General features: G+C 44.7%; 1 protein-coding gene across 2 annotated transcripts; it reads right to left on the reverse strand.

Annotated features, from left to right (window-relative positions):
* Positions 1-2: 2 nt before the first annotated feature.
* TCP11L1 (t-complex 11 like 1) lies at positions 3-14,944 on the reverse strand. 2 transcript variants are annotated; one of them, XM_066552868.1, is made up of 10 exons: positions 14,856-14,944; positions 11,252-11,417; positions 8,952-9,084; positions 7,611-7,731; positions 6,709-6,929; positions 5,516-5,652; positions 4,885-5,078; positions 4,398-4,579; positions 3,527-3,699; positions 3-3,318 (listed from the first exon to the last, which is right to left on the reverse strand). In XM_066552868.1, the coding sequence occupies exons 2-10, from the start codon at positions 11,403-11,405 to the stop codon at positions 3,083-3,085; spliced, it is 1,551 nt and encodes a 516-aa protein (XP_066408965.1). In that variant the 5' UTR covers positions 11,406-11,417; positions 14,856-14,944; the 3' UTR covers positions 3-3,082. The 2 variants fall into 2 exon arrangements, with proteins under 2 accessions (XP_066408965.1, XP_066408966.1); XM_066552869.1 differs by lacking the exon at positions 14,856-14,944 and adding an exon at positions 12,638-13,150.
* Positions 14,945-16,441: the final 1,497 nt, after the last annotated feature.

Consider the following 16,441-nt stretch of genomic DNA (forward strand, 5'->3'; position numbering starts at 1 on the left):
CATCATGCCTCATTCTGATTTTATTCAAACACAACAAGGTACTTCTTAAATATTACTCAGCCACTTCAAAAGCAATGCTAATTATACCATCACAGGAAATTGATCAGAGCATACATATTAGAATGGAGCTTGGTTTCCATTTTCTAGAGGATACAGCACACTTTGGCTTGTAATTCCAGGACTGTTTGAAGAAGACAGCATTGTAAGACTAACTCAGTTCAGTGGGGGTAGTCCAGGAGCACTGGCTCACACAGCCTGGTCCTGGATACCTGCGCTGCTCTTCCATGTAATGTACAAAGCTAAATGTTAATAATCAGCTACATTGTTGCACTTGTTATCTTCAAACAAGCTAAAGAAACACTATGTGAGCTTTCCAAGCAGTTTCTATGCCTACTTCAGCTTTTAATTTGGAATTGGCTGTGATAAGATTGATAAGATCCTAAGAACCCCTTGGACTAGAGGGCAGTCGGAGCCTGGGGCAGATGAGAGCCATTCCCAGCACAGCTGCCCCAGGGCCCCTCTCTGCCAGGGCAAGGGGGAAGCAGCACCTGCCCCTAGAGATGGGGCTGGCTTTGGCCATCCTGGAATGCCCTCCTTGCTTTGCCACTCAATTGCAATTCCCTGTTTCTTTTAGAGAGGATGTAGAGATCCTTAAATAGAACAACCTGGGAGAATCATTACCTTGCACTTGTGGGAAGTTATTGCAGTTCCTTTAGGTCTTTCCTGTTGGAAGGCCCCCAGCACCTGTGCCAGGGGCATTTGTTCCTTCTGTGTGGGCCCTGGAGGTGAGAGTGGAGCCAGGTGAGTACTGCACTGTTCCCTTATTCTAGGATCTTCCTGCTACACAAAGGCTTAGGATCAAAGCCATCCTGTGAGGACCCTGACCCCTGAATCCCAGCCCTGGGAGCAGCCACCTCCTCAGTGAGGGTTTTATCCACTGCTAGAGCAGTGTCCTGCACCCTGCCATCAGTCACACACCTCTCAAGGGCTTTTCTTTGTCCCACCAAGATGCTCCTCCCCACACCCTCGAGCTGGTCCTGTACCTCACCTAACCCTGTGCCTCTAAAGGCAGCTCCTAGGCAGGACTAATGATAAAACAACAGCAGCAATTTCTAACCTGTGCAGCTCTCATTTAGGAAAATGGAAACAGCTGTGCCTTGGTTCTCTATCCTGGTGCTAACTCCAGCAGTGATGGCTCTGGTAGCTCACTGAGGGAGTTGGTGCAGCTGCAGAGCTTTAGGCTGTGATGTGAGCAGAGCCTGCTCTAATAGCAAAGCCCATCAAGCTGAGGCAGCAGCCTTGAAGGCCTCTGTAGAATCCTTTGCTGATCCAAACAGTGAAATAGACCCTGCTCAGAACCCTTTTTTTTCTGGCTAACCAACCTCATTTTTGAGTTCTCAAAGAAGGATTCAAAGATAGACATTCATTTGGCCAAGAGAAAAATCCCTTGTCTGAGCTGATGAACTCTCACAGGGTTTTGCTGGGTTTTTCCCTTGGGGAAGGGGCTTTGTAATGAATGACAAAAGATTTGGTTTAGAGTTGCATAGGCTAATATAGAAAAAAAGGTCTTATTTCTTCCATCCCCCTCCAAACACAAAGTTGGTGCAGCTTTATCCACACTGGCATTCAAAGGAAACTGGAAAGGGAAGCATCAACAGTGGATCATAATCAAGTGCTTCTGCAAGCTCTGTTTGGCTGATTCCTACATAAACCTGCCTGTTGGCAATACAAGGGCCCTTCACTCATTTATTTCACCTACCTTGTTGTTTATTTTCAAGACAGCATGTTCTGCCTTGGACAACCTCATACTTGGGCCACTTACTGTGAGTAACTACAAACTTTGCTTTCACAAAACCATCAAATATTGATTACTGTAATACACAGTTGTGCTCAACCAGAGGAAAATTTCACTTACCTCCCAGCTGAGCCTGAGATTGCAATGTAAGATCACTGGGCTCTTCTCCTCTATACAACATGTAGCTTATTAAATTCGAGACCTACAAATATTCTAAGTTTCAAGAACACATCTAGAAAGTGAAAAAAATCTACTAAAATATTCCCTGTATATTCAAACTAACATCAAACCATTCACCTCTCACGGTACATTAAAATCACTTATACTGCCCACAGTGCTCTGCACATGATATTTTTGAAGACATGATTGAATATGCAACCATCCCCTGTTGTAGTTTTTAAAAAAGCCCCAAATTTTCAACCTAAAGTTTCACACACTTTAAATCTGCCTTCTGCAAATGAGAATATACTTTAAAATTAGTATTTCACCTAAAAAGGAGTAAATTACTAGCAAAAAAAAAAAAAAGGTAAGAAATGCCACTTTTATCAAAATGTTTTAGCTCTGCCCTTTCTGAAATCTTTACAAGATATAAATACAGCTGCAATCTATAAGATTGCCACCTCTGGGAGTACTGTACATAGCAGAGGACAGTTACCCAATAACCAGAAAATTTGCTACAAAAATATATTATGTTTTGTAACATCTGCAGGTAAACAGCAAAAAAATGCTATTAAAATGCAGTAAAATACAGAAAAAACTAGTAAGCCTACCATACTCACCATAATGTTACAGTAAAGTGCTGCTTGGCTTGGTATTTTGTCTGGTAAAGTTCATCTTTAGAATTTTAGCTTAATTAATTCTTTAAAGTAAGATTTTTTTAAAAAAACCAAATCACCCCTTCTGGGAAGAACCATTGCTAATCAGCTCTGGATAAATTAAACTAAGTTCACTGTAAATTAAGAGTTAAATGCCCTAAAATGAGCCACTTAAATAAAAAGTTTGGTTCTTAAACTCACCCTACCTATCACCAGCTCAAAAAAATCTAAAAATTGCAGCCAGAAAACTCCTATGATATCCCCTTCCCCAGGTTGCATAATTATATTAGAAATGCATCTCTCATCTTTTACCTCAGAACCCTTTTGGCATCTCCTCTGTTTCCCTCACCAGTCAGCACTCGTGGGTTAAAAGGAACCAGTATTTACACGGAAAGCTGTTTTCCTAGACAAATATTGGTACAAGTTTTATTTAATAGCTGACAATACTGTAGTGATAGCACACAGACTGGTTTTATGATTCTTCTGACTTCCCTACAATTTGGGATTCTTCCTTAGTCAGTATTTTGCCAAGGACTGCATCATAGTAAGGGCTGAAGACCATTCTGTTGTAGTTGACAAGACGAATGTACTTGGCAGCAATCTCCTCCAGCTCCCTCTGAATAGGGCCTAATCCTCCAGGAATGGCAGGCAATGATTTCTGGTGACTGGATGCAAGATAATTCTCCAGAAACTTTTGAATTCGAGAATCTGGAAAAAAAGGGGTTTGGTTTGTTTGCAGAAGAGATGGTGAATTAGAAACAGCATCATCTCATGCGAAATGCAACAAGCCTGAACGTGGTCAGCAAGTTGGAAAGACAACATGGAAACAACGTGGAAACAGCAGGGAAAGAGGAGCCCTGCACATCCCCAGCCCCAGCTCCACAGAGAGGCAGAGCAGAGCACTCTCCAGACCTACCTATGAGCTTGGAGATGGAGTTATCTGGGCTGGCCACTGCCTGGATCTGCCCCTTCAGCACAGCCTCTCTCTCAGCTGAGAACGGGGTAAAGCCATGCTGGGAAAGGCAGCTGTTCACCTCAGCACACACCTTCTCACCCACAGTGGCCAGGGATTCCTTCAGGTTAAAGGAGCTAGAAAACACGAGGTACAGCACAACTGTATTAGTTACGCACTGTTTTCCCACTTTTTAAAAATAAATCATTCAATTAGAGTTGCCTTACTTATCAAATGTAGCGGGAAAAGCACAATGCAGATAAAGCCAATTATAAAGATTAATCCAATTATATATATATGAAAAATAAAGCTGAGATCTAAAGCAAGGAAGTAGGAGAACATTCAAGACTTCGAGCCTGAACAATCCATACACATAAGAGCTGACTTTCTGCCTGAGGACAGCTCTGACTAAAGCAAAACCTGGAGGTGTAATCACTGACTCTGCAGGCAGCTCACTGTGCCACAGTCAAGTGCCTCTTCCAAGTGGGAAACAAATCCTGCTCTCCTGTAAAAAAGCTTCCATGGAATGAACTTCACTAGCTCCATAGATTTTTATCTCCCAGTTTTTTGGGGAGCCTGGCCCAAACTCTGAGCAGGGGCAGCTGCTGGCACTCTCCTGTGCCAGCCTGGCACCATGAAAAACACAAAGTTTGTACAAACCATGAAAGAGCAGATTAAGAAAAGAAAGCTCTGTGTGAGTTAGCTGAAGAAAAACTGGACTCATAGAAAAACTGCATTTCCTGCAGTCCCCAGCCAGAAAGTGGCTTAAGCTGACCATTTCCCAGGGTGCCAGGAGAGCTGCAGCTGCCCTGAGAGCAGGATGTGCTGTACTCACGGGAGATGCATTCCTGTCAGCAGCACCTTGACGATGGTTTTGATCCTCTCTGCAAACCCAGGCACGTCGATGAGCGCTGGGCCTGCTGCACTGAACGTGACCAGCAGCACAGTCCCCACCACCAGCAGCTGCTCCAGCTCCAGCTGCATCTCCAGGAAACGCGTCTGGTCCATCAGCAGCGTCTGCAGGGAGGGAGGGAGGGAGCCAGCAGAGCAGGGAGTCAGTCTGCAGGGCTGGAAAGGGTCAGCAAAGGGCCAGGGAACAGCAGGCCAGCAACAGGAGCACAGTGAGAGGCACTGGCTCCTCTCCCCCAGCTAAGCAGGTTTCAGCACTGGGGGACAAGTTAGAGCTGCCCCATGTCCCAGTCAGACATCAATGGTTTAGCACTGTATGTGTTGCCAGGCTACAAATCCCAACAGCTTCTGCTGTGTGCTGGGAACAGAGGAGTGGAACAAGCACAGAACCAATGTCTCTGTTAAATACCTACTTCTGGAAAAGGCCTGTTCACGTGATCCCACTTCAGAAGCTTCAGATAGGCCTGATTTTGTACAGCAGTGAAGCACAAGGCAGAAGCTCCACCAGTGGCACCATCATTACAGTGGGGAGGCAACATTTCATGTCCCAGCTTTGCAAGATCATCTGCTGCTTCTTGCAACCACTTTGTGACAAGGTCTAAAGAATCTGGAAGAGCAGGGGAAAAAAACATTTGTTGAGAAAATTCCTTTTCACAGTTAGGTTCTTCCACCAATAATTTCCAAACAATCCCATCAGTTACTATGACTAATGCCCATGATATCAGGTATGACATGCATTTCATTTATTGCATCAAGCAGAACATCTAAAACAAAACCACACAGCTACAGGAAATCAGAGGTGAGATGATGCTGGGTAATCATGCCCTACACTGTACTGAAATTAAACTGAATGTACCAAGGGCACAACTATTGTTCTGGCAGGCTTTTTCTAACCACAGTTTTGGGGCACAAGCCCAAAAATGTCATTTACCATACAAATTCTAGAACTTATAAAAATATCTGAGTTCTTTTCATGATCTACAAGCAAAGACACGCAGTTTACTGGGAGGTCAGGGGGGAAGAAAGAAAGGAACAAAGTCATACTTGGCTGTTTCTCAAGAAACTCCTGAAACTTCTTTCTTTCATATTCAGCAGACTGCTGCATTAATTTTGGCCTAATACTACTGACAGCGAAGTTTGCCATATCCATTTTCATTAGGTCTAATACAGAGAAAATTGCTCTAAACAAACAAACAGAAAAAGTTATTCAAGGCTGCAGATGTTTCAGAGGTGCTGTTTACAAGATTTATTACAGGTTGTCTAAAGAAAGAGCAAAAACATGCATGGGAAACAGTAACAGCTTAACAATTTCAGAGCATGAGACAGAGAAAGCTGGAGCAAGCATGTACATGCATGCAAGTGCCTCTTCCAAGTGGGAAACAAATCCTGCTCTCCTGTAAAAAAGCTTCCATGGAATGAACTTCACTAGCTCCACAGATTTTTATCTCCCAGGATATGCAGTATTGTATATGAAAAGATATCTGGGTTTCCAAAAGATATCTGGTTTTCCTTGCATGCCATGGCTGTTGGCAGCCTGGAAAGCCAACCTCAGTGGGAAGTGAATAATCAGATCCAAGGGGCAAAAAAAGAAAAAAACAAACAAACAAACACCAAAGAAAAACACCTTCATTTCAAAGCAACCTAGTTCCTGTTGGCAATATTTCTGCTAAGTCAATCCTGAACTCCTGGAAGCTTTTCAGATTAGAAAACAGCAAGGTTAATGAAGCTTCTCCCAACTGCTGAGACCTTGAGCTGTTCCACTGGGAACATGGTGGCAAAGCAGAAGTCTGGATGCTCCCAGATGTGGAACACACACTCCCTTTAGAACTGACAGGGAATTCCACAGGGACTGGGGTAAAGAGAGCTCCAACTGGGAGGAAAGGACAAACTGGAAACCAGTAATGCTTTTCCCCTAAGCCCCTGTGTGCTTTTTTCACCTTCTGCTGTTGACATTCAATTCTGATACAAAGTGATTATTCATCTGCTACCTTACAGCTTATTTGCATTTGACATTTAAGCAAATGTCCTTCAGTGACATGCAGGAGCCAGACAAATACTCCAACTCACCAGATCAGAGATGGCCCTTGTTTAAGACTTCTAGAGCATCTCTCCCCTTCACACCCACAGCTACATCCTTTTCCCTATTACTCTTTTCTTTCTAGGAGTTTAAGTTGCCCCCTCCACTTCTAAAATTATTGAAGGGACTCTGAACAGGACTAATAAATACATTTCAGTACCTGAAAAGAGGAACTATTTCATTAATATCTTTCAGTTTCTTAATGTCTTCATCTCGAGCTGGTGCACAGAGAGTCCCCATCATCCCAATAACAAATTTGACCAACTTAGAAATGTCAAGGGCCCCATTCTCTGCCTCCTGTTTTATCAAATCCAGGTCAAGAACTTCAGTAATCTGGCTTCTCAGTCTAGTATGACCAGGCAACAAGAAGGACAGAAGACTCTGAAATGGAAAGTTAACAGTGCATTAGTTCTACATCAAAGACTACAAGGATCCAAACAGTTACTGAACCACCTCTCACAGAATTATAGAATCATAAAATGGTTTGGGTCAGGAGAGACCTTAAAGACCACCTAGTTCCAAAAGCCTGCCAGGGGCAGGGTCACCCCCCACTAAACCAGTTTGCTTAATGCCCCATCCAGCCTGGCCTTGAACACTACCAGGATTCTTATCTAAACAATAAATAATTGATTTTTTTGTTTTTAAACCAACCACTCACCAACTCCAAGTGTTTCACCTCACACTGTGTGATACTGAAGTTAGTAAGTGGCAAACCCTCTGTGGCTCAGATCACACTTCAGACTGTTGTGCTTGGTTTTATCAGCCCAGTGTTGGAGCATCTCACTGACTCCATAACTAATTCCAGTGCCATAACATGAAGGAAGCTTGCAATTATGGAACTGGTATTGTTTACCTGTTAATCACCTTACATGGTTTTGCATTTGGTTTTATATTCAAATTTCTCCTCAGGGATTATGCAGCTTGTATATGTTCACAGTGATACAGTAATGAAAAAGAAGAAGAGGGTTTTTTATGAAAAGCTAGACTCCAACCACTTTTGCTCATTCCTATCAGTGCAGCTACTCAAATTCAATCATTTCCCTTCATACCACATCATCTTACCTCTTTAATTTCTCCCAATAACTTAATTGCATGATCATACGTTGGGGGATCTTCCTTCAGCTGAGCTTCCAGACAATCCCAGAAAGCTTTATGCACAATATCTCTGACTTTCTTCTCTAAGCTGTGAATAAACATGTTAAAAAGAATGATACTGGTCTCTGCACCACCTTACAAAGATAACCTGCAGCTCCTGAAGCACAGCATGTAATAAAATCAATATAATGTAGTAGTAATGATATGATGACTAACAGAGATCCATCATTTAAAGTTACTCAGAAAAGCAAGAAAAACTGGACACAGGATTTGGAATGGTTTATGTCTTAATACAAGGTTACACACCAGCAAAGGTGGCTACAAAGTAAAACCCTTCAAAGTATTTATCACATGTTACATCTAGAAAACTGGACCAAAACAAAAATAGCAAAAATTACATTTTGTCTTCAAAAGACCAGTATTCATGTTCCTTTTAAAGGCCCCACTAATTAAATCAATTCCACTACTCAAAATTCAGTAGTAAACCTAACAGAAATTAAGTAATTTCCCTGACACAAAATCTTGGGTTTCACTACAAAAGTATTGCACCTGCTCTGAGATAAGGGCTCAGATCAGTTTGTATACAAAAAATAAATGAATTCCACTGCTTCAGTACCAATTCCTAATTCAAAATAGTGACAGTTCCTGTTCACACCAGGTGTACCTTCAACACTGGCCCCAGTGGAGACCAAGTTCCCTCCATGAAATATGCACCCCCTGTCCCAAATCAAGCCAGGAGGCTGTCAGCCACACCTCACTGTGTGTGTGTGAGAGAAAAACAGAATATGAAGCTTCCTCTGCTCTCCCTCTCCCCTCTCAGCAGGGCACACAATTACTGCAGACTCACACAGGGAAGGAACGGCTTCCAACTTGAAAGGAGCAACCTAATAAAACACAGGAATCTCTTCCCAAAATATCCCTGAAGAAACAGACAGGAAAAGCTAAAATAACCAGTTTCCTCTTACTCCCACAAGCAATGAAAGCTTAAAACTTGCTAAAAGCACTACCTACATCTGCAGCCAGCCTGGGGTACTGGGAAGGCTGCAGCCTCTGAGTCCTGGGACAAGGGGACACAACAGAAACCACAGCACTCTGGGGTTTGCACCACACATCTCCAATTAATCCAAGAGGTTCTCCTTTCACACACACACATCTGGGGAAGCAGAACTGCATAGTTACCACCTTCTTCTTATATTCTTTCCTACTTCCTCCCAGGCAAGCCACCAGCCAGAGCCTTTACCTGAACCCCCAGAGCTGCTCTGCAGTTCTACAAACACAATTTTATTTAGTATTTGGTACCAACCTTACCTGTGTTCTGGCAATTCAGCTGGCTTTATCTGGAAGTCTCCATTCACCACAATTTCATGTGCCAGTGCCATGTTGGTGACTCCCTTTGCTGTCTCCATGAGCTCTTCTATGGACACAGGCCGAGAGGGACTGGCTGCAAATCAATTACACTGTCAGACAGCTCTCAACAAAAGCCTGCAGAAAGAGTCTTTTGGACCCTTTCCACCTTATTGACAGTACACAGGGTCAAATGACAGCATCAGCTGAAGATTTTTTTCCTTTTCTTCCCTTCCTTTCCCCTCTGGTGGATGACACAGGTTTGGAGTATTTCAGAAAACCAAGGAGAGGATCCAGGTTGATATTCTGGGCACAGTATGTCAATTGCTTCTATCAAGCTCTTTAAAAACCACCTCCAAACAAAACCCCCCACACAAACCAATATTTCTTTAGGATGGCTTAATAGCATCTTGGAATCTTTCTCCACGTTGTAGGAAGAAATAATTACAAACAGAAGCGTTTTCACCATACTACTTCCACAAGCATTGTGCAGATATTGCCATTTCAGTTTTACATTTTCCAAGGAAGTGATTTCATCATTAAAGCAGTCAACAAACAATCACCATCACTGTTAAGCAGCAGCACACCAGTAGCTAATTATTCTCACTACTTCCAATGCAAATGGCACTCCTCCAAACACTTTTTTTTCCCCCCAGAGGCCATTACTCAAACAACAGAGAACAGCAGCAGTGGCAGCACCAATGCTTAAGAGCTGTTCCCCTGGCAGGCATTTGGGAGTGAGCAGGATGGGCCAGCAGCCTCAGACTGGGCCCTGGGTTAGTGACAGGGTTGGTGCCCTGATGGATCCATTCCATTCTGTAGTTCATTCACTTCAGCTACAGTCCAGGCATAGGAGCAACATGCTAATCCCAAAAGGAAAAGAAACCAAGCAGGGATCTCCATTTCTCCCTGAGAAATGTTTCAGGCAAGCTATGATCATCTCATTTGATAGTCCATGTTGATTGGACTTAAGTAATTACATAGAAAAGATCTTTCAAAAGGAAGTGTCCATCACTTGTCTGCCATGCAGAGCATTTCTGAGTTCATACAGCTGGGTTCCAGTGTGCTTGTTTTTCATCAGTATCTTGCTCTTTTCATGCTGCCCTCCTAAATCCTTATTTTCTTCTGCTTGGAGCTCAACCTGGCATAGTGACTCTGGGAACACAGCAAGGATTGATATTCTGAGAAGAACCAGCAGACAGCAAAGTTCACAGTGCTCTTGTACAAGTGCCAAATGACTTCACTCCAGCACTGGGGGCTCTAAGAGCTAAGACAATTTCATTGGCCAAAGACTGCCCCTAAATCACATCACTTCATTGGCATACCTGCTCCCTTACAGGAGGGAAGGGTTTGAGATCAAACCACCTCTTTGTGCTACAGTGCAGTGCTAGACTGTGCCATGCTTTGTCCTTCCTCATGTTCAGAGCCTCTCTCCATACACACACCCCATTTCCCACCAGGCAACCAGCAAGGCATGGGAACAGAAACTCCCTCAGAACATCTCCTCTGAGTAACACCACACTGAACACAACCAAAAATTAAAAAGAATGCAACAAACAAAATGTTACTCCCTACAGAAATACAGAAGCCTGAGCACTTCTGTTTCTTTGAATTGAATCCCTGGAGCCAAAAAACTTCCCCTTGGTTTTATCTACAGATATGCCAGAAATATTGGCTCCCATATTGCATCCAGGCCTTCATGTTAAAAGCAGAATGGCAAAGAAAAATATGCCTTAGGAAAAATACGCAATCCTGCTTATATGGAAGTAGTATTAGGATTAAATATACAACTTTCCATCTATCTTGTGAGGGGGCTGACAGGACATCCCTTTGTTGATAACAGCCTTTTCTGCCCTGCAGTGGGAACAGGGGCTGCAGCAATGCAGAAGGTTCAGCTGATAAGGCAAACAGCAGAGTCAGTTTAGCTGGAACACACTGGGGTGGTGTTCATCCATTCCAAGAGCACAAACACACCAGGATATTTAGGATATATCACCAGGATATTTAGGATACATGTGGCTCAGAGCAACGTGGTCATTGTGTACAATTAAGAAAATGTACACGCTGTGTGTACAATTAGGGAAATAAAAAGAAAACCTGGATGAAAGTGTTACAGTTTCAAGGCATAACATCAAGAGTCCCACTGTATTTAATTGCAAGACAGCCCAACTTGCACAGAATGCTATAAAACACTAGGACTGCCCCCAACAACAATGACAGAATTCAGGGATTTTTGGGGTACTTCATAAAGCAGTTTTGCTTACACTTGGGTGTATCATCTCTGTGGGACCCTGGAGCACTCTGTCGTATTCTTTTCCGGACAGACTGATCCAAGTTGTCCAAGCTCTCCTCCTCATCCTCCTCCAAAGCATTCAACTTTTCTTCACTTGAATTTAGTTTGTCAGGATTCTGAGACATTTTCAGTTGGTTCTTTACAAAAAGAAAAAATATGAAAAAGGGAATGAATAAGCATTTTCTGACATGGCTGAGAGGGTAAACATAACCAAGAGTCCTCTTGATTAAGAAAAAGAATTAAGAATGAAAGAATTCTTATGAGGAGTTATATGATGTCATCCCCATAATGACAGGGGACCTGGACTCAGTGACTCACTTCCCATCTTCCACAAAATGGGATGCTTTCAACACAGCTACCATTTATTTAATCTGCAGTCCCAGTCAGTTCTCAAAAATCTCAAACTGTTCCCTTGCCATAATGATACAGATGAGAGAAAAATATACTGTTTTCTTTCCTAGCACTGCTTTTGAGAGAACAACAAAAAACACCTTCAGAACAACGCCACAAACGTGTTTTACAAAATATTATGAGGCAACATTTCCTTACTACACAGCAATAAATCTTCCTGAACATAACATATCCCTGAACTATGGTCTGCCTCAACTGCTCACAGCTTAAAAACTTCCCTCTGAGCCATCCAAAAGCATTAAGAAGCAGCAAAAGAACTAGAAAGAAATTAATATAAAATTCTATTCCCATATTTTCATTACATTTAAGAGTCCTGATTTATGCATAAAATATCACAGTTGTTTGGGTTTTTTAATTAAGACAGTAAAGAATAGCTTTTGTAATTAAAATCTTGGTTTATTAGACATTACATATTAAAGGATATTTATATCACATTGCAGACACCTGCAGGGTGCCCAAAGTTACACTGAAAAAATTACCATAGAAAACCAAGTCTCACCTGGTTCCTTATCTTCACTTATTTCATTCTCAGATTTCCCTAGAATGTCATTTCTACATTCACCATTGAAAACTATCACACAGGAAGCTGCTGCTCAGGCTTTAATTTAACAGAAATCTCTCAGAGAGCATATGATGTCTCTAAATTAAATAACTTAGATGTTCTGTGAAGTGGGAGTCTGGAAGAGCCTGCTTTCAAAATAAAAGAAAGCTCCTGGAAAAATAACAACTTCCTCTTTCTCCTAGTACATCACCATCCCCACTTTCACATTTTGAAATAAACCAAGTTCTCAGCAAGAGAAAGTCTCCAGAGGCACCTCACAGCCACTGAGACAAAATATAGCATCAAAAACTACCCTGAAGAGGATGCAGCAGAAGCAAGCAACAGTGTAGAAATATAAAATGCAGCACTGAGATTTATTTTCATACAACAGCTGTAATAACCAACCCCGCTCCACCAGTGCTTGAATTGATTGCACAATGTGATTCCTCAGGACAGCTGGAAAGCTCAGGGCATGTAAGGAACAGCTTTGCTCTACAGCAATGACTCAGGATCATCATCTTGCTCGATGCATGAGAGACAACAGCATGCAACACATTGCCCACAGCACTGTGTCATTTCTATTTTAGAAGAGAAAACAGCATGAGAAGCTTGGGATGAATAACACAGGAGAGCACCCTTGGCACACAGGCATCAGTACAGGTACTGTTAGACTCACTCCACCTCTAGATGGAGGATGAGGAGGTCTGTTAATACAAGGGCTGTTCACAGAAAAGAGCAGAGCAACCACTGCAATATCAAATATAAAATAGCACTGGTTAAAGAGAGAGAGAGAGAGAGAAACCTGTTGTTGAATTTGACTAGGATAAAAGCATTATCAAAAGGCTTCCACACTCATTCCAGACGAGATGGTTGTTCTTCCCATCCATTTCTTCCACAAAGCATCCTCCTGAAGTCAAATCTGAACCACAAAGATGACTCAACCGAGCCCCACTTAAGTCTTTAATGTACACAACTCCTAGTGCCTTGCAATCTCTCACTGCACTTTATCCTCACTACTCTGAGAAAAGCATAGAAAACCATAAATCTCATAGAGGGGAAGCTGAGGTTTGACTTCAGCTGCTTGAGGACTCACAGAAGATAAATGACAGGGACAAGATCATCAGTCTGATGATTCCTAGCCCCAGCTTTGCCCAGTAGGCCATCATTCCTACCATGCACACTACACCCTGAAGTGTTGCCTTCCAGAAAATGGCAGCTCAAGAGCCACAGTTTCCAACCTGGCCCAAATTTCATTTAATTACCATTTGTTTCAGAAAAATCCTATTTCAGCTATGGAGGGCAGGTATTAGAACTCCTGGGCCATTCTACCAAATGACTGCTCAGCAGCTGATGTAAACAGGCACACTTGTTGGTTTAGTTGTTTAGTTTGCAGTAGTCTGCTCTTTTCTGATGGATTACTGCTATTATTGCCAGAACACATCTAGAACATATCCTCTTTCCACTGGCTAAATAAGCTTGACAATACCTCTTCCAGAAGCATGACCATCATCCCTCCTTTCACAGAAACAATTCCAACTCTTAACAGAGCAAACTCTACTTCTTGCTACTTCCCTTGCATTTATTTTTAATGAGAACAGAAACACAAGAAGAAAAACACAACAAATTGAAATCTAAACAAAACATTTTCCACAGCTTCATTTCATTACAGCTCCTCAAACCATGTGATGGGCACCTGCATAAAATAAACCTCACTGTGCTGCGCTGGAGCACACACAGGGTTGGCATGAAATAAACCTCACTGTGCTGCCCTGGAGCACACACAGGGTGGGCATGAAATAAACCTCACTGTGCTGCTCTGGAGCACACATAAGATCGGCATGAAATAAACCTCACTGTGCTGCACTGGAGCACACATAGGGCTGGCATGAAATAAACCTCACTGCGCTGCTCTGGAGCACACATAAGATCGGCACTGAATAAACTTCACTGTGCTGCTCTGGAGCACACACAGGGTGGGCGTGAAATAAACCTCACTGTGCTGCTCTGGAGCACACACAGGGTTGGAGCAGCAGCTCCCGGCTCCCAGCGCTGTCCCCACCGTCTGAGGGGACCACCTGAGCCCCGGCCCAGCACTCCCGGCTCTTTCCCCAGGCGCTGAACTCTTCCCTTCCCTCGGTTCCCCTGCCACACCACAGCTGCTTTCCCTCATAACCCGCTGGCAGGCAAGCCGCAGCCTGTCCGCCGTCCCAGCTGAAGGGATGCTGCGGAATCCCGCTGTTTCCTCCGCCGCCGGTTCCGTGTGAGGCCCTGCCAGCCCATCCCTACCGGCAGCTCGCACGGCACCGTCCCCATCCCCACCGGCCCTGCAGCAGCGCCGCCGCTCCCGCCACGTTTTCCCTTCGCAAGGCCCGGGAGCCCCGCGGTTCATCAATGGGCGAAGGGGGAGAACGAGCCCGGGGGGCCGTGGGTTGCGGGCCGAACGGGGGAGATGCGGTGCTGGGGCCGAGCCCGCCCGGGGCCCCGGCACTGCGCTGCCCGGCCGGGCCCGGAGCCCCCGCGCCGCCCGCTCGGCGCTGCCGGGCCCGGGCCCTGCCCGCTGCCCCCGGCCCCGCCGCCGCCCTCGGCCCCGGGCCACCCTCCGCCCCGGGCCGCCCCGCCTTACCGCCCTCGGAGCAGCCGCCGCGGCCGCCGGCTCGGACGGGCCCGGCCCCTCCTGCGGCCGCGGAGCGGGGCTGGGCCGGCGCCGCAGCCCCAGCGCTGGGCGGGCCGCGGCGGCTCCGGGGCGGAGCGAGGGCCCCGCGGCGGAGCGGCTGAGGGGGCGCTGCCCGGCGCCGGGGCACGAACGGCGCTGAGGAGCGGGTCCCGAGCCCAGGCAGAGCCCCGCGCAGCCCGACATCGATGGGTGGATGGATAGATCGGGGTCTGCCCCACCACACAGGGGTGGTTCAGATCAAACCCACAGCAACCCGGGAACGCGGTCCTGCATTGTCCTTGCTGTCCTTATACAGGTCACAGAGTGACCGCCAGTTCCTCCACAGAGGAGGCTGAGGTACTCAGATTCCCTACATCACCCCGAAAAGAGCAAGGAGCGTGCTGACCCTGCCCTGTGCCCACCTTTGAGCGCCCGGGCTGCTTTTCCGTAGCCCGACCCAACCTGGCACCGGGGCCGGCCCGGTGAGTCCCAGGGCAGGGGATCCGTGACTCGGGGTTCCGTGACTCGGGGTTCCAGCAGGCGATGCCCACCGGCAGCAGCTCATTTCCCAGACAGGAATCTCATCCTCCTGACCGAGATGTTACAGCAGGCAGCAGGTGGAAAGGGAAAATAACTCTGCTGAAGAGCAAACCAATCCAACGTCACCACTAATTTAGGATTTCCACTCCCACATTTTAAAGACAATTTTTCTGAGGAAGTGCATTCATAATAAAAACGTTTCAGTCAAAACTAAGAACTATAACTACTATAAAGACTTGTGCTTCCCTGCTAGGTTTCAGGAACTGATTATTTTTAGAAGTCCTTTCTAATTAACCAGAAGAAGCTTTTGACATTTTTGTCTTCCATCCCCCATCAGGACACAGTAAAACATTGTCCTGTTGCACACCAAGTCCTTCAGCTCCATTTCAGAGAAACACTCTGGCCCCTGGCAGCAGACACCAGTAATCACTGAACCATTAGTTAGTGAGACATGAGAGTGACACAAGATGATGCTTTTTAAGAACAGCTCACCACCTGTGACCGTAATAGTTATTACTACTTTGTTATCATAATTAAATTAGTTTTTGCTCCTAAATAAAAGAACAGAGCTCAACACTTTAAACTGAACAAAACTTGGTTGGTATTTTTTTTTCCAACAGCAGCTGTAATGAAGTTTTGGTGATATCATTCTAAAGATAACTCCACAAGAGTCAAAATTAGATATCTGATCATGTTAGAGATATATATACACACATGTGATTGCAGTTGCCTGAGTTGCAAATCTTGGTATTTCCACTGTAGACTAGCCATGAAGAAGAAATGCCACAGGAAAAGCCAAAGGCCCTTCATTTGCTCCAGCACTTTTCTAATTACAGCTGGTGCCATCAGTAAGAGTTACAGACAGAGCAAAACCCTGCAGGGATGAAGATTATCAGCCACTGACAGTACATCCTGTGGCAACCAAAGCCAGACTGACTTAAAAATCCAGACTGCCTTTACCACCCCAGGAGAGCCAATTCCTCACTATGGTGCCATTTGAGCTTAAAGCAGCACAG

Source organism: Molothrus aeneus, chromosome 6, assembly GCF_037042795.1.
Source record: "Molothrus aeneus isolate 106 chromosome 6, BPBGC_Maene_1.0, whole genome shotgun sequence".
NCBI lineage: Eukaryota > Metazoa > Chordata > Aves > Passeriformes > Icteridae > Molothrus > Molothrus aeneus.